Source organism: Microtus oregoni, unplaced genomic scaffold, assembly GCF_018167655.1.
Source record: "Microtus oregoni isolate MIOR12 unplaced genomic scaffold, Mior012 000034F_ref0000314, whole genome shotgun sequence".
Classification (NCBI taxonomy): Eukaryota; Metazoa; Chordata; class Mammalia; order Rodentia; family Cricetidae; genus Microtus; species Microtus oregoni.
Window position 1 is genome coordinate 18,596,824 of NW_024543093.1, and position 23,746 is coordinate 18,620,569.

A 23,746-nucleotide genomic window follows, 5' to 3' on the forward strand; every position below is an offset into this window, starting at 1 on the left:
CTTCATTTGTCAAATTCCCTCTAACATTCCTAGAAAGAAACAAGAGTCAGGACACAGAAAGTGGGACAGAGATTTCTCTTTTGGTGTGCTAATTGCTGTAAATTAAACAAAATGACCCAGTGATAAAGGGTGGAATTTCCAAGCACTTGGGAGGAAGTGGAGGGATTAGCAAGTTTGAGCTAGCCTGAGTTTCACAGTGAGTTCAAGGCCAGCTAGGGATTCAGAGTCCACCAGTCACATAACTAATCAATCAATCCATCAATTAAAAACAGCACAAACTCTAAAATCATATTTGGTAAATGATTCCATTTGCATTTGGATTTATCTGCCAAGCAAATTTCTTACTGAGACATGAATCAGGGAAATGCTTATGTATTATTAAATCATTAGTGGTGCAGTATTACATATTTAAGACATTGGAGGCACTGATACTGTTGTTACTGTCTGTGCTTGTTCCATATACCCTTTAACTTAGGAAATGGGCTCACCCAACAGCTTCGGGATACATTTAAAAACCACGGGTGAAATCAATGAACTCTATGACAGATGTTGGTTTGTGGGAAAAGCCCCCATAACTTATAATTTCTAGTTTTCGAGTAGGAAACGGAAACATGTAGTTCAGAGCCATAAGCATTTGGCAAAATTGTTTAAAGACTAGGTACACATGTTCCTCCATTTAGCAAATGACTTATTGAAACAACATTTTCTCATTTAGATTTATTTATTTTATATGCTATGTACTTTTTTTTTTACATGCCTGCATATATTATACATCCCTTGCCTGCCTGGTGCCCATACAGAGCATTAGGTCTCTCAAATTGAAATTACAGGTGATTGTGAGCCAGCATGTGGGTGCTTGGAACTGAACCTAGGTCCTCTGCAAGAGCAGTGTCTGCTCTAAATTGCTGAACCATCTCTCCAGCCCAGAAACAACATTCTGTGTTATCCAAAACAGTGCTCTTACCTATTGTCATACCACCCTTAAATCAGCCAATCTCATCCAATTCTGTGTTCTTAATTTTGGTGTTGTGTGCATTAGCATAATCCATAGGTGAGCCATGTGTTGAATAAATAACTATTACCATCAAAGATATATATATATATATATATATATATATATATATATATATATTATTCTGTCTTCATTTTTACCAACCACCTTTCTTTGCTTCTTAGTATTTATTTCTCTGTGGTTTTTCCAACAATTCATGGGCTCAAAAGCTTTTTGGTCAGAAAACTGATATGTTACTTACCCCAGAACTCAAAGTTGCCAGTTATAGACAACACAGCGGTTGTTAATTTAGTAGTGTTTCATGAAACTATATTCTTTTCTATAAGTAACCTTTGAATTTCTCTGATTTCTACCAAGGTTGCCATTATCCTACCTAAACAACTGATTACACTTTCTGCTGTCCTATTTACTGTTAGCAAGCTGCTGATATTTGATATCCTGAATGCCTCCCTTCTGCCCTATTCGCTCACACATGTGGAACAGAAGCTAAGCACAGTACTCTGGAGGAGGCAAGCAATCTCCATTATTTAAAATAATTGGAGAAAGTCACAGACAGTTATAGATCCATGGATATCTCCAGAGCTTGTTAGGAGATTCAGTGCAGAAAGAGTCAGAACAAATGGCCACTGAGCAGAATCCAGACTCTCCGGAATATTTTTTTATCTTTGTGTTGTAAATTACACAATTACCATCACACATTTTTACTTGCTCCTCAACTTTTCAGCTCCATTTGGAATCAGTTAGCTAGCCATTAGTAACTCTTCTAGAACTGTATCTCAAAACTCAATGATTTGTTTATTCCAACATCATTTTTGATCTTCAGGTGAAGCAGAAATTATTTTCTTAATGCCAGAAAGTCTCAAATATTTTCTCACTATTTCTCCAAAACCATGTGATGCTCTCTTTTCAATAAATCATCCGTTACTTCAAATGTCCTTAATTTAAAGATAAAAAATGTAGCAGTGGTGGGCGCATTGGATAATATTTTAACAAAGCTAGAGAGTTCCCAGCAAAATCAGACCTGAAATCTGATTACCTCATCTCAGTTACTGTTGCTTTTTAAAAGATATTCTGTTGGCTTTAAGTGTATTATTTCAAGTTTCTGACCAAAAATATGTTGATATATGTTTACATTATAGTAAATCTGTGGATTAAATGGGGTTTAGGAGTACTGGAAATACCTTTGACTGGCTGACTTCCTAGCAGTCTTTCACTCTGAACATTCTCCTAGAGCACATTCAAAGACAAAATAACTGTCGCTATCAGTTAGTGACACAGCATGTGTGCCTAGTAGGTGTGCCAGTCATGTGTGCCTAGCAGGTGTGCCTGCCTGGCATGTGTTCCTAGCATGTGCGATGGCTTCAATTTGATACCCAGCACAGGGGCGGGGGAAGGCGAACAACCTGTAGTCATAGTACATAAAAGTATACATTACATACATGTCGGCATATATTTATGATAAGGTGTGTAATCTTGTAAAACAATGTCACTTTTACTATTTAATAAAACTGCTTATTTATGGTCAGTTCAATTTTTCACAGAATTTATCTTTTTTAAATTTGTACTTTGCAGTTGCAAAATAATTGCTTCAAAAATCAATCCTCATTTTTCCATGTATAAACTGGCTATATGCATAAGTAAATGTATTTTTACTCTCACCCTCTGTGATGATGTGTTAACAATCACTGTTTTCACTTACACATGCAATGTTTTCCAGTAGCACCACCTTTGAGTGGATTACCTTTCCATTAGGCTTGTAATAGTGCAGTATCTTTAAGTCCATTGTAGTGTTATGAAATGTGTGTCCATAAACAGCATTACTAGATATGTAGCTGCTAAAATAGTAGGTCCAAAGATGTATGTAGCAAGTGAGAAGTTGGGTCCAGGAATAACAATTTGGGGGTTGTCCAGGCATTGTCTTTCCTTTATGAAGAGATTCCCACTATAATACATCACAGTGGCTAAGTTCTCATCACAAGGGTTCTTCTACATCTGTTTGTCATGATTTGTGAAAACATCTACTGGGTGATTCATCTGTACAAAAACTTTGCTAGGTATCATTGGTGACTGCATAGAAAGTAAGGTACTTGCTGTCTTTCTAGTTCACTTGACTAGTCAGGACAAATACAACACCAGAAAAAAGCTGGAGGCTCATTCACCTGATGCACCCTGGAGTATCAGCTAATGGGAAAGTGTTTCTGATTGTCTGACCATTCTTTTGCTTAAAGAAAGAGTTGACTTTCGGTTAAAGAGAGACTAGCTAGTGTTATTCTGCTATAAATTTTTAAGCACTCCTAGTTATACGATCACACAAGGAAAAATAATGCAAGATCAGATAAGATCAGGTGGCTGTGTATCCCCTTAGTATTATCCAAGTGTATAGCTCAGTTGTAGAATACTTCTCTTCAATGTGCAAGGCCCTATGATCAATGCTCAGAAGCAGCAGCAGAGGAAGGAGAAGAAAGAGGAGAAGGAAAAGGAGCAGGAGGAGGAGAAGGAATTATCATACAAAATAATTATTTTTAAAAATGTTAGATTAGGTGCAAATTATAAATATCTTGGGCCTGAAGGTAAATCAAATCTGCTTGTGAATGAGTCCAGCACATTTCCAGTGTGGCCGAGTGTGTTTTGGTCTCGAGCTCATCGTTTCCTTTAGAGGATGGGAGAATGGATGGAAAGAGGGGTAGAATGCTGGCACCAGCCTTGAGTTGAAGTGACAGCACACAGAGCCTACACACGTTACTGGAATGATTACCAGTGGTATTATTTCCTCAATAAGCATTTCTGTTTAGAATACTGATTATGGTACATTACATGCACAATTCACTTCAACCACATTTTAGTATGAAATATTAAACTGAATAGTTCTTGATTGTTTTGCAAAATCCCAAGTTGGAAAAGAAGTAAACTTGAGATGTTGTTAAGGACATCCATGGCAATCAAGTTTTCCTAGATTCCCAAATTTGTCATTTACATGGAGGCAATATGATAACAATCACAATTATTTGTTAGTTACTTTCTATTGCTGATAAAAGACCCACCAAATGCAGCTTCGGGAGGTAGGGCTTTTATGGTTTACGTAATCACATTTCATCACTGAGGGAAGTCAAGGCAGGAATTCAAGCATGGAAGCACCTGGAAACAGGAACCACAACAAAGACATAGCCGAATGCTGTTGCTGCCTTGTTCTCATGGCTTGCTCTGACTGCGTCCTTATGTGACCCAGGACTACTTCTCCATGGTGGCACTGGTCATGGTGGACTGTATTTCTCTCATAATTGAGAAAATGCTCCATTGACTTGCCTACAGTCCCAATTTGATGAAGAGATTTTCTCAATTAAAGATCCCTCTCACAGGTGTCAAGTTTTCTAAAGACCAATGAGTTTCACAGTAAATGGTGACCTCATTTTTAAAAGGAGTCTCCTGGTGCAGTAACAAAATAAATATTGATTTCAACTTATCTCCCTCTACCTAACAAGTCCATAAACATGTGTCAAGTCTGCACTGTGTGGGAAGAGATATGAATGAAGACATGAAGATTTAGTGTAAGGAGCCTAAGAAAACCAGGCACCTGATTGACATAGAGCTCTAAAATGCAAGGATAGTTTGAAAATATGCCATTAAAGCAAGAATATGTTTTATCCCTATAAATATAAAAATTATGGATTCACACTTTAATGGTTGCCCTTGTGAATGTATCTGAGTCTTTAAAAAACATAACACATACAAAATTTCATAGGAGATGGGAATGGTGGTACATGCCTTTAATTCCAGCACTCAGGATGCAGATGGATCTTTGAGTTCAAGGCCAGCCTGGGCCACATAGAGAGTTCCAGGCCAACTGGGCTGACATGAAGAGACACTGTGTCTAAATAATAAGTAAAGAATAGAATGAAAACACCACAGTTCACCGAATTGTGTGTAATATCTAGAAGTTAATTAAATCATTGCATTTCCTTTACCTCTTTAATCTAAAAACACATGGTAATTGTACTAATTTAAAATTATAAACGTGTGATGAAACATTGTTTCCCTTCATCTGTTACCTCACTTGCCGGTACTACTTCACAGTGATAAATGATTTCTAGAAATAATTCCATTTTTTACCTTTTACTAAGTGTCAGGAGACTATGCTTGGAGGTTTTAGTGTGATAGTAGTTTGTTTTTCAACATTAGTTGAGAGAATCCTACTTTCGTGGCTGCTCAGAATTTCCACTAGGAATAACGGACTGAAAAAGTTTTAGGTGTAAACATAATTAACAGAGAAGACCTTTCCATTAAAGACTGTTTTCCCCCCTTCTTTATGTTTTAAGTATTGATTATATTCTTAGTTTTGTCTCGGAATCTTTTCTCTCTTTTTGTTCTGGTTCATCTACATTATGCTCAGCTCTCTCTTCTAAAGTTCCTATCTACTCTTACAGCCACTTTGGATTCCCCAGACATTCTACAGGTAACAATGTGAACAGGTTACTTGTGGGAGGGAGTTTACCTAATTTGTAAACATTTTTTTCAGTTGATTAAGGCAATAAAGTGTCCCATGGAAGGTTCTACAGCAATTGAAAAACCACCTACAGCTATTTTTTTGTGCTTGATCTCCTCCTTGTTAAGGTGCAACATAAATAACGACGTTAACTTGACGATTTTAGAAGATGGGGAAAGGTCTTCTAAGAAAGAGTCTTTTAAACTGTAGTTTTGGAAGCATGAATGGCTTTTCATGTTATTAAATCACCCTGCTTAAGTTTGCATCTGGCATTTTCTTACTGAATTTTTGTCTTTGTTTTGGGTGGATAATTCACTCATGGCCCTAATTAGATGCAAAACTGGTTTCTGTATTTTTACAATGAAGAGGACACAGGCTTATTAGCATTCTGCCTGTGAGCCTGCTGGATGTAAGGGAGCTGATGATGTGGTGTACTAGAAACTCTCAACAGGAAAAGCAGCAGAAGGGAGGGCATCTTCTCAGCAAACGAGGAAAAAAAACACAGGATGTGTTCATGAACATCAAGCTTTTTTTTTTTTTTTTGAAAAACAGAGAACTGTATTTCTGTTCTGCCTATGCTCTTTGTCTTTCTGAACTTCCACTTTGCTGTGACTGTGATACTATTTTGAATCTATTTTTTCAGACAATAGACGCCAAAATAACTTAATTATTCATTATAAGCAAAAGCATTTATTCCTATGTATCACAAACACTGATACTGTTCCTTTCTGCTGTTCCTAATAAGAACCTTGTAGTGTAAAATCGGAGGTCAAATGTACGAAATCATTACCCAAGTGAATGTGTGCCTACTCTTTGTAGTTTCAGGCCTTGTATCAATAAATGTTTTCTAAAATGAAGGAATAAATGTTGCTTCTAATGGGAGAGAAAGGAACGTGATAACACAGGAAACAGAGAGCACAAGCCAAGGAGCTGAGCCAGGGTGGATAAAGGATCATGATGACAGCAGAGATACTCAGAGAACAAGACTTTGTAAACATTCATTTTTCTATAAACACTCATAAAAGAAACTAGGTCTGAACTCATAAAAAGAGTATGTAGGACAAATTATTTTTACGGACATTCCCTACCTGTACATAAGAACTAATATAGCTTGCAAATATTTATGGCCAATATGCTTCCTTAGCAAGGAACTAGTCTTGTTTCAGATACATGGATATAAATTTGAAGGTTTTATGTTAAGAATTTAAAAATTTCTTAAGATATAGAAGATGTAGTAAGTATATCTTTCAGGATTTTTTTTTTTTTAAATTTTGTTGTCAAAATCTAAAGTGAAACTATTTATTCCCTACTGAGATTCAATGGATAATTCAAGGAAATAAAATAGCAATTTGAAATATAAATTGATATGTACAGTCGCATTTTAGCTTTTAAACTAATCATATAATGATAGATTTGACTTCCAGAGCAGTTAGCTTGAAGGATTTCAGTTGACAACATTCCCCCAGGCCTTACTCAACATAGGAAACACTGTAGCTTCTCCCTGAGGAGAAGAGGATGTTAGGAGATGTGGGAACCAAATACTTGTTGGCCAGCTCTTTTCATTGTGGCCTGCAAAAGCAACGAGTCATATCATCAGTTTTCCACCCTTGACCAGTCTTAGTCTTCTGTTATAGATTTAACGCTTCCATCAGCAATAATTCCTTCACAATTTTTAATTTGTTGTAATGGATGGAATTAGCTCTGGAAAAAGGATGAGGGGTGTGAAGGCATTTTGTCATAATCTCTTCCATTCTTAGACCACAAGAAAGTGAAGTGGGAAAGTGCACCTGCTATTTTCTTTTGGTGGAAGCAGTGTGAGGAAGGAGAAATTCTACGCAAGGCACTCTTCTCTTACAATGCGATGTTTGACTGTGAAGTCCTTGTTGTTATTAGAGAGAAATCTAAAAAGCACACTGCAGTCATAGCATCGGCCTGGCCAAAATTGTTTTGCTTGCACTTATTATAATGCTGATTTTCTGTTATACCCCTTTTCTAGATTTTAAAGTCAAAATTTATTTCACATTTCACTGAGTAAGAGATTAATTCTACTTTCATAATTCTGAAAAGGTTCTATTATCTCACTTGTAAAATGGACCAAGACAGCCTGCTCCTATCCAAACACAGGTGTAGAAATGCTGCCTTCCTCTCTCTTGTCTTCTGCAACTAATGTTTGTCATGTCTATTTGCTTGACCTTGCTTTTCGCAGATGTCAGCTAGGGACATCTCCGCTTTCCTATGTGCCACCCTGTCATTAGAGAATCAAATCATGAACAGAGCTGTAGTTATAAAGTTGCTCAGTCACCAGCTCTTATTTTAGACATTATTGAGGTCAGGAGAATCTACTTAGTTCTTTGACATTGAAAGAAATATATTGATAGCATCATAATTATTAGCTGAGTAAGGATCCTAAGGAATATTAAGATTGCAAAGTAAAATTACATGGTATAAGAAAAGAAAATGGATAGAAACTACCGTGCCCAGAAATAAATACTGGAAACTTAATTTCTGAGGAATCACTAACTATTCCTTTTAACTTTTTTTTTTCAGTTTTATTGCATTTGCATTTTACTCCAATTTTCTCTTTTAATTCAAGTGTGCAATTTTGTTGCTAATTTTTTTCTCATGGATTTTATGCCTTAATCTTAACACTGAGGGATAAATTAGAGAAACACAGCTTTAATGTGGTACTATTAGCAAGAATATGCTCTGTGGCAGCAGCCACACTTCAAGTAGGGGTGAATACCCAAAAGAATAAGTCCATTTAAAACCAATGATATTTCAGGTAGCGAGTGGTTCAGAACCAGTGAATTCCAGTCTATTTAGCATTTATCCTCATATGTCCTCTCACATCTGACTGTCAGCAAGTCATTTTATGGTGCATAAGGTTACTTCTTTGTAATATAATTAGAGATTCATGGGAAGTTGGAAAGGAAAATGCAAGAAGACGATTGTCTGGAAAACTGCATACTTCTGTTGGCCACTCTTTATTGGCGAGGGTGTCCAAAGACTAGGAAAGAAGAGCTAGTCCTGAGGAAGACAGTTTAGTTGACCAGGCCAACTTAGCCTCTTTTTATGTCAATATTTTGCATACTATAATTCAGTATCATACCAGGATATTAATATGCACTAGAGAGCTTCTTCGGATTCTGCCTGTTAGCCATGTAGTAGCATCTGTCCACGTGTACAGCTGTCTGTGCAGTTTTTCTCAGGCACAGCGCCTAAGAACAGACATCTCAATCTGCGTGCTTACTATACATTTCTTTCAGGCTCTCACTGCCTTTTCCGGAAGTCCTGAGGGGTCATCTGCTGTGTACAGCAGTGGGGTGGAGAGGGCTTTGTCCCAGACCAATGGGGTAACTCTCAGAGCTTTTCTAGGATCACTGTGTCTTCTAGACCAGGCTCACCCAGTCACAGTGTACTGTATTCTCTGTTAGATGCTTGATTTCCAGCATGCTGGAAGAGAAGAGATTTAATCCAAAAAACAAAAGAGCTATATTTCTTTTCTGTGTTTGGACTGTATATCTATGCCATTTGAGATTTAAAGTAATTCTGATGTATTTCTATTCCTAGATGCAAATGGGCTAAAGGAGTGTTAGCTATCTCTGGCAGTGTAGCTTAGGACATCAGATGAAACCGTATATACAGAACCTTCCATACTGTCCCATAGGAATGCCACAGAGAACCTGAGAACCTGTTGCTTCATAATCCCAAACAAACCAATTTGATTGCCAAGATTTTAATTAACACCTTCTTTCTCCAACATGAAATATCTGTTCCTTCCTATGTACCCAGAAGCACACCAGATATTTTAAGAATGATTTTCTTCTTCTATATTTCCTAAAGCTCAATTTAATTTAGTTGCCCTTCATGAAAGCATTATAATTAGACTTTGCATGAGGACTTAGATACAATTCAGTCTCTGACCTGTTTTTATCCATTCTGAATACATTTTGTCACTTTTCACCTTTAACAACAGAAAGAGAGAAGAATTTATTTGGAAAGCATATAGGACCAAAGACCTTTCTATAATATTAGCATATTGGGAACCAAAGCTGTAAAGACACAGCAGCCGAGTTGCCCTGTTGCCATAGAAATCTCAGTGACTTTTTTTTAAAGCAAAGTCTATTTATTTTTTAAATAAATGAAAACTTAATGTAAATTCCTCTTAGAATTTGAAAATGCTGATTGTTCTGTTTCCTCAGTTGTTTTCCTTTTTTTAAAAATCACTTGACAGTTTGCATAGCTAATTACTGTATTCTCGTGTGTTTAATTCCAGCATTGCTCTAGGCAGTTTTAGGATGGCGTTGGGGTTGGGGGTATAGCAAGAATGCAATTGGAGGTTTAAAATGCATTAACATGGTGTTCAGTAAGTATTGAGGCAGAGATAAAGTGCGTGTGTGTGTGTACACATACCAGTACATGCATATATGCAGATGAGTATATTGAAGGATGGGTCCCACGATAGCAGAGAAGTAAATTTTTAATGACTATCAGGTTTTGGTAGCTGGTCTTGCTGTGGGGAAGGTTTGTGAGTACGTAAAACCAGAGATGGCACCGTCAGTGAATTTATTTCATGCATATCACTTTATACGATACTGAACCATTCACAGAAAATGGTTTTTCTAAGGACACTGAAGTATACACACCCCTAGAAATTCAGCTTTTCTCCTCTGTAGATCATAATTTTTAATAAGGTTTAAAATTTTATATTGCTAATTGTAGGTAGAAAAACTTTATATCTTACAGAAAAAAATTAATAGTTACTGCATATACCAAATCCATAGTTTTAGAGCTGTGTTTTCAGTATTGTGTGAGCACCATTTAAAGGGTTTAAGAGTGCTTTTGCTAAGAATCATTACCTAATTGTCAGGCTAGCCTTCAGATTTTGGCATTAAACATTGGTGAAACATTTAAGGAAAACTAAGGTAAGGATGATTCACAAAAATTTGCTCAGTGACTCTTGCTGTCTTTTTTTCTGCTGGTGATGGTGACACTCTGAGACCATTGTTCAATGACTAGATCGTGGGCTTCCACTTCCTGCCTGTAAGAGAGATCCCTTTAAAATGATCTTCTACATTTTTTGAATTTATCACTTTTCTTGGGGTGTAGTTCAATTTTGATGATATTAATGTAAAACTACTAGAAAAAATGAGTTACTTCATCTTGGGAGTTTGCAACAATGGTGAAAATGATTATAATAGAGTTTATATATTCATTCTCTCCCAGAGAAGAGAAACTGGGGGAAATGGACCATGTAAAGCAGACAGCAAAATCTAGTTTCTACATTTAAGTAAACGAATAGATGATAGGTAGACGGACAGACAGATAGTATTTTGTAGATTCTGGTTGCTACAGGCAACGGAAAGTTGTTTCTCAGCCTTTGAAAGACACAGTAAATGACAAACATTGTGTGTCTAGTGATTTGAAACTCCACATATGAACTCAGCTGAATGCTTGTAAGCTAAGATGGAACTCATACACATTCTTGCAGACCATTGCCATAGCAACATACTTAAAATTTCCAAGGTCTTTCTCCCCTGAGTTTGCACCTGCAGTTAGCTTATTATGAAACAAACAAACAAAAAAGGCTTTCCAATTCAAAATGCTTTGGAATGGTTGTGAGTATGTTTTGAAATAAAATGAAGTTAGCAGTTGAAAAGGAAAATAAGGTATTCAGAAAAATATAATTGCATTCTTCATGCAATATTTGCCTTCTTTTCATTCTTTTCAAGGGAAATGTACACAGTCTGCAACTTGTGGTCCTTGGGTGGTGAGTTTTATCCACTTTAATAAGAAATCTTTGCCTTCTAGAAAGCTTAAACTAGGTCATAAGCAAGAATTAGGATAATAGCCAAGGTTTATTTACCACTTACTATTTCCCAGAAACGGTATTTTTCATGGCATTTATTACGGTTTCTAAACTCTAGCATCTGCACTGTAGAGGTTGGTACTGTGCTCCTCCTATTGTTCAAGTGAAAACTCATACAAAATTCATTCAAATTTTAAGTGTACTCTTGATAGGGCTCAGATTTCAACATGTGCATACCTGACTCAAGTGACCATGGACTAGACCTTTAGGGAGTATCAACACAAGCTCCTGTAGTCAGCAACCAGACTTCTCCATTTGTTAGACAAATACCTGTTTTGGAAAGGCAGAAATTTGTCCAGTGTAAAAAGCATTTCTTCCTGTGCTCAGGGCAGATGATTGGTCACCAAAGCGAAACCATCTTCATGTGTGTGTGACAGGGAACAAGTTATCAAAGAAGGTAAGATACTGCTTTTCCTCTTTTGTCATCCCTGTGTCAGAAAACTCAGTGGCACACAGAAATGATTGGCTTCTACTTAACTCAGTCTTAGAAAATAGCAATGGGGATAGGCGGACTGCACAGATTCAAGAGCTAATAGTGTTGACTAGAGCTCTGCTCCCAGCATTTGACTTGGGTTGCCCACACCTACCTGGAACTCCAACTACAGGGGATCTGGTGTCCTCTTCTGACCTCTACTGCCCCCCTCCATGTATACATAAAATAAACAATAATCAAAATAATATTTTTAAATGAATGATACAGAGAGAATTCATATTTATTAAGTTTCTCTGAACTTGGTGAAATAAGAATAGGCCATTTGGGAGTCATAATAATTCAAATATTTATGGAAGAATATCATACTATCTTCATGGAGAATGTTGCACTAGAGACAATGAGCATGTCTTATGTGCTGGAACTCATGAGCCATAGCCAAGTGGTTATGAATCACCTGGTATTTTTTTATTTGACAATCTTTCTTGACATTTTTTTCTTTAGAGAAAGTTTATTATTTCTCGAGATTATATTCCAGCTCAAAGTAAATCTGAAGAACAAAGTGGAAGGGGTCCTACAATGCTTCAGAAAAGAGAAGAGCAATTAGTCATTTGAGTTGTCCTGAGTAAGGCATGCATTTGAACAGTTTATGCACATTCACTATGTTCCCTTTTAAAAGGGCCCTGCTCGCCTCCTTTCTCTCTCTCTCTCTCTTTCTGCCTCTGTCTCTGTCTCTTTCTCCCCCCCCCACCTTTGTCTCCCTCTCTCTCTCTCCCACCAGTCCCAGCATCCCAGGGCATAGGAGGCCCTTTTCTGGCTTTCAGTGACATTGCACACACATGGTTCACAGACACATGCAGGGAAATCACTTGTTCATAAAATAAAAACAAGCTGTATCTCTTTTTCTGCCTTTCAATGATTAGGAAAAAGTCATTGTTTTCTAAGGAAATTAACATTGTCGTTCTTCATCCTTTTCTAAGTGACAATTTTTCATGAATCATAGAACAACTTTGCTCTCATCAAGTTCCACATTTGAAATTATTTGTGTAAAAATTTAAGTGCTTGAATTATATCTGAGATCATATAGTGGTTAGAAAAAGCACTTAATTTCTCTAGGAAGCCACTTATGTTTTATACTGAAATATAATGTTTGGTTCACTGGTTAGATATTTGCAAGCTACTGCTAAGTATTATAGCAGGCACTAGAAAAGCAACCTTCAATGTGTGAATGATTAATTATTGCCTGATCCACAAAAGATAGATGCTGCATCAAAACTGAAAGGAAACAACTGCATGTTCAATCACCATATGATAAATATTTAAGCCAGAAAAGTATCAATAATGTTTTCCACTGCAGAACTCTTTGGTACTCACAAATATAACACATTATTCTGGACAAGTGAATTAATGAGTGTGTAAATTCACACGAGAATCAACGGAAATAAGCTGTATAACAGCACTTGATTGTACATTTATTTCTTGTTCTGACTTTAATGACTTGTGTCAGCCAGTCGTTATCGCCATATAATTTTCATCTCAAAAAGAAAATAAAACTTTAAATTTAGGGCTGGAGAGATGGCTCAGTGGTTAAGAGCATTGCCTGCTCTTCCAAAGGTCCTGAGTTCAATTCCCAGCAACCACATGGTGACTCACAACCATCTGTAAAGAGGTCTGGTGCCCTCTTCTGGCCTGCAGACATGCACACAGACAGAATATTGTATATATAATAAATAAATAAATAATAAATAAATAAATAAATACTTTAAATTTATTGTCAGATTTTGAAGGAAAAGAGAAAGGAATAGTTTCCAAGAAATAAAATAAAAGCTCATAAATGTAAAACTATTGCAATAGAATCCGTCGGAGACAAGAGTGGTTAAGGGATATGTAATGAGAAAAAGTAGAGAGAATGATTATTCATATCCACCCCAAAGTCCTTTCTAAAATGGGTTTTATCATAGTACTTTCCTGAAGGACAAGATGCTTCACAAAGTAGGCAGATGAGCTCAGTGCAAGATGCTTTTATCTTTGTCTTTCATGTAACTTCAGTTGGTCTTCTCTCTTATTTCCCTACTTTAAATTCCCACCATGGGCATAATGAGAAAACTAGATATAAAGTTTCGTTGTCACTTCTGGAAACTTGACACAATAGGTAAAATCTTTGGAAGGTGTGAATTTTCACTTCAATGCTTAGCTCCAGGTATAAGGGGATATACTTCTGGAAAATAATCTATACTCTCTCATTCTTATTTTGAGACTTAATGAGCTGTCACAAATGAGCAATGGAGACAAACACAGTTGGACACAAAAAGAATTGTAGTGAAATTAGAATAGGTGACCATAAGGAAAAATATTCTTACTGAAGTGATAACAAAAATTCAAATGTCATTGGTAATATTTCCTGCAATTTTGAAGTCAAGATAAAATACGATTTATAAAATTATATTTTCAAAATTTTTTACACATAACTATGATTGTTTTCATAAAATATTTTATCTATATAGAAGCTTAAAGAAAATGTGCCAGAATTGTAAATAGTGATAAGATTTTAAGCCAATTCTATTTAACTGAGACATATGCTTAAATATAGATGTGTACTCTGACATACATAAGTATTTGAAGTAAAATAAAACTCATCCAAGCAGTACTCAGAATTCTGCATTGCAAGATAATTTGGGAAGGTACATACTTTTCTATTTTAGTGTACTAAACTTATTGTCTCATAAGATTTCATTGGCATATTTTAAAATAAGTACAGCAAATAAACCACAAGTCATGTCTACTATAACTACAGACACAACCACTGTACCTTGGAGCATTGGTGAGTGTGTTGTCCTGAGAGAATTTCTGTCTTTCTCTCCCTTTCACTTCCCTTTCCCCCTCTCTCCCTCCTCCTCCTATTCTCTCTTTTCACTTAATACTGCTGTTAACTGCTACCCTCCACTTCTCACTTTATTTAAACACTGTAGATACCATATTGCATAACAGGAATTAGGACTTAACTATCTCTGAATTTGTGTATTTAGTGCTATAGGGAAAAAGAATACCTTGTTGCCAGGCCTGGATTCTTAACTCATTGAATAATTATCAAACTCACATATATGACCTACATTAGCAATGCTACAGTGAAATTGATCTTGGGGAAAAGTATGCTGCCCCAGTGATCAGCCTTATGTGAAGAACCAACTGGAGTAAGGGATACAGACCTTGCTTAGCAAACAGGATAGGAGGATGCTGGGTGAAAAAGGAATGTATCCAATAAAGTGGATGCTTAGCTGTCATCTTCAACACTCCACAGGATCATCCTTTGCAAGAAGCAAAGACAGCGTTTTATTAATTGTAAAAAAAAATGAGCTAATTCCAGGTATAATCAAGTTGACAGCAAAGAATAGGCACCACAAGCATATAAAGACAGGATTGTGTGTGCTCCCCTGCTTTCCAAAAATATTTTTGTACATCAAATTTGATAGGAATACACATAATTGTGGGATAGGGAAACAATTCATATTATTTTTACTTACTCTTTGTTAGTTTTGTTTCTTTGAGACAGCCTACTCCATTTTAGAATGTCTCAAGCCTCAGCCTACCCAGTGCTGGGGTTACAGGCATTAGCAATCATATTTAGTTAGATAGGTGAAATATTATGATTCCTGTTTATAAATACTTAGATTTGTAGCCATATTCATACATATAATAAAGGCGTATAATAAATTTGTGTGTGTGAGCATGTGCAAGTATACAAATACATGTGCTTCGAATACACAAAGTAATTCAAGACAGTGGACATTATTTATGAGACCAGAAATAAGACTTGGATTTTGAACTGAAATCTGGGCATCACTGGTCAACCTCGTAGATAGTAAACGTAGGTGCTTTAGCACTGCCAGATCCTCACTACACATTGATAAGACAGTGTGGACCATGAGAGTGAAGTAGTCAAGTTAGGAGCTGAGCACGTCAGTACACCTAGAACCAGTAAAGGATGAATTCTCCTGGTAGCAAACAAAACACCATTATGACATCTGGGATTGATAATGCTCACTCTCCATCATTGACCAATGATTTTCTTTGGTTAGATTTTGTTTTCAAATGCAGACTTATTTGGGGATCGTGATTGATGACCTTATTTATATTCAACTGATAAATTCCAATAAAATCAGAATGAGAACTTTCTACTAAGCAATCATTGATTCTAGCCATATCCCTAACACTTGCTGTTCCATTCCTCAAGTGTTGTGTGCTACAGAGGTTCTTGTATACTACGCTAGGTTAAAGCTCTCTCCAGAGGACACAAGCTTTGACAAGAACTAGTTCCCTTGCACCCAATAAAGAAGTCTTGGCTAACTAATTGCTCCTGACTCTGTCCTACTCCATTCAATTTTGAATTTCTAATCAAGGATCACCATGAAAATAATGCAAACTAGATCAATAACTCATGTCTAGAGTATGTTAAAGAAAAACTAGCATTACTTATAAACCATCAGTTATTTTTTTTTATACCAAGGATGTAATAAAGGATAACTTGACAGATTTCTAGTGATGATTGAGAAACAAGAAGAAATACCTCATTAGCAATTATGTTATGTAGACAGGAGTAAGTAAGAAAAACTTTGGAAGTTGAATGAATTTTCATTAAAGGTTTAGTGGGAAAAAATGGTATATGTTGGTATTGCTATTCAAGTAGATTAAAAGAAAGTAAAGATTCATTAATTCACTTTCTGGCCCCCTGTGCCAAGAATTTGGTTACATGTTTATGTTCAGAGAGTTCTTAGAAAAACATTAAACTGCAAGATTGGTACAAGTAAATGAAAAATTTTCTCGATTTACTTAAAAATAATAGGGGTTACAGAACCACCTCAATGGTTAAGGGCACATTCTGCTCTTCAAGAGGACTTGGGGAAATTCCCAGTACCAAAGGGATAGCTCGCAATTGCCTGTAACTCCAGCTCTAAGGCCTTCTTCTGCCCTCCACGAGAATCAAGCACACATTTGATAATATATGCATTCATAAAGACAAACTACTTATTTTCATAAAATGGGAAAATTAAAATTTTAAAACATATAAGTAAAAAATAAAACAAAACATGTGCTGAGATAAAGATTTTTATAATAGGACTTTCAAAAGTAGAAGTCTAGAGTTTATATTTTTCTCCCCTTAGTGTCTTTGTTTTTTCTGCTTGATCCCCTTCCAAAAAATAAAACAGCTGCTTATGTGTCTCCTGGTATATGTAACTCTTTTTTTTTTAAATGATTGTAGTGGTTTCTTTTTCATACTGGGATATTTCTCCCTCTGCCATATTTTCACTTGTTTTAAATTAATTTTATCATGTATCTTTGTAAGCTCCTTCAAATCAATGGCTTGGGGTGGGTGGATACATGTGTGCATGGATGCGTGGTTGAATGGATAGGTGTCTGGAGTAAGAGATAATTACCTTTTACTGGAGGTAAAGATACTCTCATTAATGAGACATATAATTGTGGTTATGTTTTAGTGTTTTTCTGGATTCCTTACATAATATGAAGAGCTTACATGAATGATTACTAAAGTCTGTCTCAGTACAAGAAAATCTGTGAATACTCAGTACTTGTTTTGTTTCTTGACATGTTACATGCCCACAGTGAAAGCAAGGATTTTAGAATTCTGTTGACTGAAGCTATCCACCTCTGGCATGCTACAGTAATAAATTATGTTTTGGCCTCATTACCAAAAAGGATTTTCGGTTTAACCTGTGTGACTAATTAGTCCATTCATTCTCAATAATGGGGCTAGAGATTCATTTTAACACCATCAAAAGCCTCAATTTACATTTGTAAACATCTGTCAGCATTTAATTTGGAAATAACGTAAATCGCTTCAAAAAGTGAATTGTCAACAATCAAAACAAATAAAATGGGGACATTGAACTACCATTCTCTAGTTTCTCTACCTTCACCCGTGTTTCACTACCAGTAAGATTTGAAGCTCTTACACCCCCAAATTCTGATAATTGAGAAATATATATTTTGAGATACCTTTCTGATCCTCCAAATATTCTTTCACTAAAACTGGAAATACAATATGAGACTAAAAGCCAACAGTAGTTCAAAGACATAATAAAAGAGATTTGCTGTTTTATTTAAAAGCAATAATTTAGTTTCAAATCTTCTTACACCTCATTTCTTCCTTGAAGGTTTTATCGCATTATAAAATTAGCTGAAACGGTGATACCTGTTCATTAGGCAGGAGACCAATGTTGTTTTCTCTTCACAATGATGCACTGGCTGCAATGTTATTCACATGTGTCCACACTGCCTGAGTTCTGCCTGTTAAGACCACTAGTGTCAAGTGTTAATGTGAGTAAGTCTCTTCACCATGCTGGAGCCTTGCTACTCAGTCCCACGTTGACTGTTCTGAAATCATTGCCTACATTTTAAGCAGCTGAAAAATTCTTGGGGAAAATTGAATAGCTTTCAAGTCTGTCTTCACCCCAGGCAGAGAGATGATTTGTGGTCAGTTTTTTGTAATTGCCTCGGGTATCAGTTGGAAAAGAACATTAAAGAAATGGGAAAGCTGGCTATTTTCAGAGGTGTGTAAGCTTTGTCCTAAATATTCATGAATGGCAGTTCCCATATTCAAACTGAGTAAATGAATATGCACATGGGTAAGTTCTGGTTGTCATTGTTGTTTTAGCAAGTACTTCTATGACACAAAGAGCAGCAGCTCTTCCATTTACATTTTAGGTTTATATATATGCGTGTGTATATGTGTATATATATGCATGTATGAGATACAGAAGAATAAACTATTGCAGTTTGGAAAGAACGTTTAGATTCAAGTTTAGGAATCAATAAAGTATCTGGACTACACACTTGGAATTTTCCCTTTTTCTCACAAGCATTTTTATTGTTCAGATTGGCCTTTCATGTATGTGTCTTTACTGGCATAGACCAGCACTCTGCAAAAACATGCACCATGAAAATGACATCTAGAAATATTGTTCTTCTTAGTAGGGATGCAAAATCTGTTCATTCACTCACCATCTAGCTTTTTAACCATAAACGCATTTGAGCTGTGTGAGTTTTCTTTGGGGGGGGGCAAGTAGCATATAAACTGCACATGATGGGGTGAGGGAAACCTCCTTGTAAAAAGGACAGTCAGTGTCATTACAGTTTGTAAACCATCAAGTAGTCTCCCCTGGTACCCTTAACTTTTAGGTAAACTGGGCTCGTGGCTCCTGACTACATTTCCCCCTAGTCCTATACATATGTGTTCAGGTGCAGAACATGATAGATTACATTTTGATTATTTCTCACATTCTTTCCATGTTGCTCTGACTAAAGGTATGGAGGCCTAATTTTTGTGGACTTTTGAAATAGCAATAGAAGTTTGCCATGCTCAGGCACAGCCATCTCGCTATGAGGGAGCATGAGCATGACTCTTTGACCTGTGAGTGGTTAAATGCACAGTTAGGGCATTTATCTAAATGGATTGCTACTGCTGCCTAAGCTAAGACTTTCACTAGATGGCTATTCTGGCTCTTACAGTGGGTTGACTCTCTGAAAAAGGTTATAACATCAAGCAAAGGACTACTAAAGAACAGAATTGATTAATGTGACAGATCTGAGGTTTTTAATACCACACTCTCAGCAGTAAGTTAGTTATGGAGAGGTAGCTCAAAGCACAGTGAACTAAATTTCAATTACACCACTTTGGCTAGAAAACTGTTTGTTTAAATCCACCTCCTGAATGAAATTTGAGGGGTTTTTCTCTCCTTCCTTGAGCTGCTTCCTGATTTTTCATACCATGGAGATTTCAGTAGAAGAATCTATTAATTCAAGAATTCCACTCACCAAAGGATCACCTGCTTTTAGTTTTCAATGATATGTATATATTATATATGTATTTGTATATAAGCAATCAAGAATATACATGCACTATAGCAGTAAAGTACATTGAAACCTAAAATCTATTTTTATAAAGGAGGCATACTTGTCTGGTGATCTATTTTACTGTAAGGGAGCTACACGAGATACTATTATATGACTTTGTATTGTACATAGAGTATTTTATGAAAAGTGACACTAAGACAATTGCAACATTTTCTGTTTAAAAAAATTGAATTATCCCTAAAGAAAATAGCTTTAAGTAGATTGATTTGCATTACCTAAATTACCTAAGCAACTAGCCTGCATAGAACAGTGTCTAACGACCTCTACATAGGTAGTCATGAAGTCATTTTCATAAGCAATCCTCCTCATTTATACTTGTTTGCTTAAGTAACGATTTGAACTGAGACTATAAAGACAGAAGCTTAAATATTACCGAACATAACTCTCAAATTTTAATATAATTGCTAACATGAATCTCCCATTTGAAAATAATTTGTATGTATAATTTTTCCTTAAAAATTTGAAACTATACTATTTATAAATATAGTTCAAAGTGATTAAACAGTTCCATCTTTATGAACTATTAAAATTGTGTTGATAATGTTGAAAATTTTATTAACACAATGGAATCATATTATAAATGCTTCCCATGTGTTGGTTTGTTTCTTAAAATCAATGTATATTACACTCATTTTTTTCTGATAAGAAAAATAAAGCATAGTCAATGATTATATTTTAATATCAGGGTTCCCTAATTTTAGCACTTTTGATAATTCTTGCTGAATGAGTCATAAAGTGTATGTTAGACCATTTCACAGCACCCCAAGTCTCTAATGAATAGATACCCATTGTAACAGCCCGGCATCAATATCCCAGCAGTAACAACCTCTATATCTCCAGATATCACCAAATGTCCCTCCAGATGCAGGAGGAGATGAGAAGCAATATCACTATTGGGATGAGAACAACTGACCTAAAGAATATGTTCATTTCTTCCTCCCCTTATCAAGAGCATTGCAATAGAGACAGTTATTGGTTGCATGGATACATTTAACATTCCTCATGAAAATGTAAAGTCTTGTAACTGCGATTATTAATTTAATTTTGATTATATTGAAAGAATTCCCGTTCTGAGTAAGGATGAGAGCTTCCTGCTAAATGTTGGCCCTAGGAAAAAGCCCACTCTCTACTCTGGGATATAGTGGATTGATTGCACAGAAGGATGCCTAATTCAATCTCACGATACCATATCACCCATATGGGTGCTATTCGGCAAGATGAACTTGTGCTAAAAGCCCAAAGGGTTTTTGGTGAAATTCATGTCAATGAGAGATAAAATGCTGTTCACACCACTGCCTGATGCCTTTCTCTGTGAACAACTATGCTTCCAAAAATCTGGTATTTTGAAATTCTTTCTTTAAAATAACATGGGGGTGGGAAGTGCATTAATCCAGAAACTCTTAAGAATTAAGAGCACAACAAAATGAACCCATGCCCACATGCTGCTTAAAGACTTGTTTTGATTTCAAGGTATATTGCAAAGAATCAACAAGGGAAAAGAATCTGCTTTATGGACAAAAGACTCTGGGCTTGAAAGATTTTTAAACCTTATTAGGCATTGAAATCCCTCCCTCCTTGTCTCCAGTTTTCTTAAAATTGATTTTAAATCTTTATCTCTGACAATACTGTGACTCCTAATGACTTTAGCTCATGCCGTGTTAGTCCAGTTCCCGTTAAATGACGACATCGGTTTGCTCTCAAGCATCTTCTGAGACGCCGAAATCTCCTGAACATTCTGCAAATGTGATTTGCCCCATGGATTTGATCTGTTTTACCTTAGCATCAGCCCAATCTGATGTAAACCTTCACAAATTCCATGCAGTAACTCCTCTGAGTTTATTACTGCACGTAAGTGGCAGTAAAGAGCAACCTTTGATGCTTGCCAGTGTGTTGATTATGTTCCTAACTGCTAGGATTTACACACTCTGGTTTTTATTACAGAGACAGTTATCCTTTTTGGCTGTAAGTGCAGCGAAGCAACTATAATGTCACAGAGGAAATGGTCACCGTTTCCCAGCCAATTCTGCACACACGTTTTATTTACTATGAAACCTTGATGATGAAAAGCACAATGAGAAAACAGCATCTCCTGTCGGAACATTGTAAAAATGATATTTGAGTATAAAATTTTAAAGATATCTTAAATGAACTATATTTGCTTCATTTTGCATCTAAAAATACATGTAATTTTCTATCTAATCTGTGTTTCCCAGTGATGACAACCAACATCTTAATGACTTATTGAACTACCTGTTCACAAATGTATCAAGCACTATGGCTGTTCTGCTTCAAGAAGCCAAGCACAAGTACGCATAAAGCCTACTGGTGCACACATTGTAGCTCTCCAGGGCTGTAATCAGTCTCAAGTCGTCTGTTTCTGCCAGGATATTGTAAACATCTGCATGCTCCCGTATGCAGTGTCTCATTGTAGCTGGATCATCAGATGTCTACTAGTTACAGATCACCATTTCCGTGTCCACATGTCAGTAAGTTGTAATTAAGACCTGTTGTACATGGAGATATTTCCATGAGAGGTCTGAAACGTGTTCATGAGTGTAAGCTCTGTGTCTCATGTCTTGGGGAAGGAAAATAATGAATTTAGCTTCTCAGCCTGTAATGTAAACACAACTGTGTTGCACTTGTAAATGAGACAGAGATGATCTCTTGTAACACTTTAAATTAACCTGCCTACTCTGATTCCTTTGCAGACATCAGATGATATCCTTGTGGCCTCAGCAGAGTGTCCCAGTGATGATGAGGATATTGACCCCTGTGAGCCGAGCTCAGGTGGGTTAGGTTAGTCAATTTTTTTTTCTTACTTTTTTGCCTTTCTTTGTTGCATGTTATATTCCTTAGAAGAGAAGCACTCTTGCATATCAAGCCCTACCGTGGGCTGCCGCATTGTAAAAGGGTCTACTCTTCAATGAGTTTCTAGTTGGACATGGGGAGGCATTTACTGGTAATTTGGAAGGCAAAGGCAGGTGAATGAGGATTTCAAAGCTATCCTTGCTGCATAGCGAGGTGAAGTCCAGACTGGACTGTAAGAGACTCTGTCTCAAAATTATAAACCAACCAAACAATGCCAAACAAAATTTTATCCAATAGCTCTTTTACTTTTTAGTTGCATAAATTTCCTCACTTTAAAAAATGTTGAAAACCCAAACAACTAAGAAGAGATAATTTTGAAAAAACAGGAGAAAGGGGAGTTGCACAAATGGGCTATTTACTGTTCACCTTCCAGCAGTTCCCACAGGCATTTTTTGTTTTATGTTGTTTAGAATGAACTTTCCCTATGGTCATTTGCCATACAACAGGAAAGCTAAAATTGTTAAGTGAATTTTGAAAAATCATTTGGCCTTTGAACTAAAAAACATTCGCATAAGTCAGTCTGCCAGAAAGCTATCTTAAGAGATATATTTTTGAATTTTGGAAGTTGGCACATTTTAATGATAGCAAAACAGCAGGAGCAAACCTTGATGGGTTTAACAGAGAAAGCTTTGAACCTTGCTGTGTTTCCGTAAAGCCCAAGCTGTGTTTTACTCACAGGTGAAGCCTAGTTTTTCTTAGAAACGTGTTTGCATCTCACGGGGTGAGGATAATGTACCTTTGTTTCTATGCAGCCCTTGTGCTGTTAAATGGAGACAGTGGACCCTAAAATGGACTGTCTGTGCTCCCCACCAAATATTTACAATGCTAGATGCATGGCCAGTGGTTCTCTTTCGAACTCCTAGTGTGTGTTAATGAAATGACTGCAGGAGTTGTAATCTGCCCACTGTCTGCTAGCTCATGACCTTCATAGATCTTACCTAGAACTCCAGGAAAACTTGTCTCAATAAAATAATTAGTTTGTATTTTTGTAAAGACATATATACCATTTGAAAGTTAGTCCACTCTAAGTTTTAAATATGAAATGTTTAGGGATGCATAGGCTGTGCCTCCTTTTGAGTACCACTTACACTGTGGTCACTACCATATGCAAGTACACAGGAGTAGCTGCCAGTAAAGCGGGGTGTGACCCAGTCCTTT

The 23,746-nt window shown here is 36.4% G+C and overlaps 1 protein-coding gene across 32 annotated transcripts in view; it reads left to right on the top strand.

Annotated features, from left to right (window-relative positions):
• Positions 1–23,746, top strand: part of Nrxn1 (neurexin 1) — a 1,082,053-nt gene that overhangs the window by 1,032,255 nt on the left and 26,052 nt on the right. For 21 of the 32 annotated variants that reach the window (XM_041630237.1, XM_041630235.1, XM_041630242.1 and 18 more), the window contains one exon: positions 22,429–22,516. In XM_041630237.1, coding sequence (XP_041486171.1) covers positions 22,429–22,516 — 88 coding nt within the window. The remainder of the gene's footprint in view (positions 1–22,428; positions 22,517–23,746) is intronic. The other 11 variants (XM_041630239.1, XM_041630270.1, XM_041630248.1 and 8 more) reach the window with 1 other exon arrangement.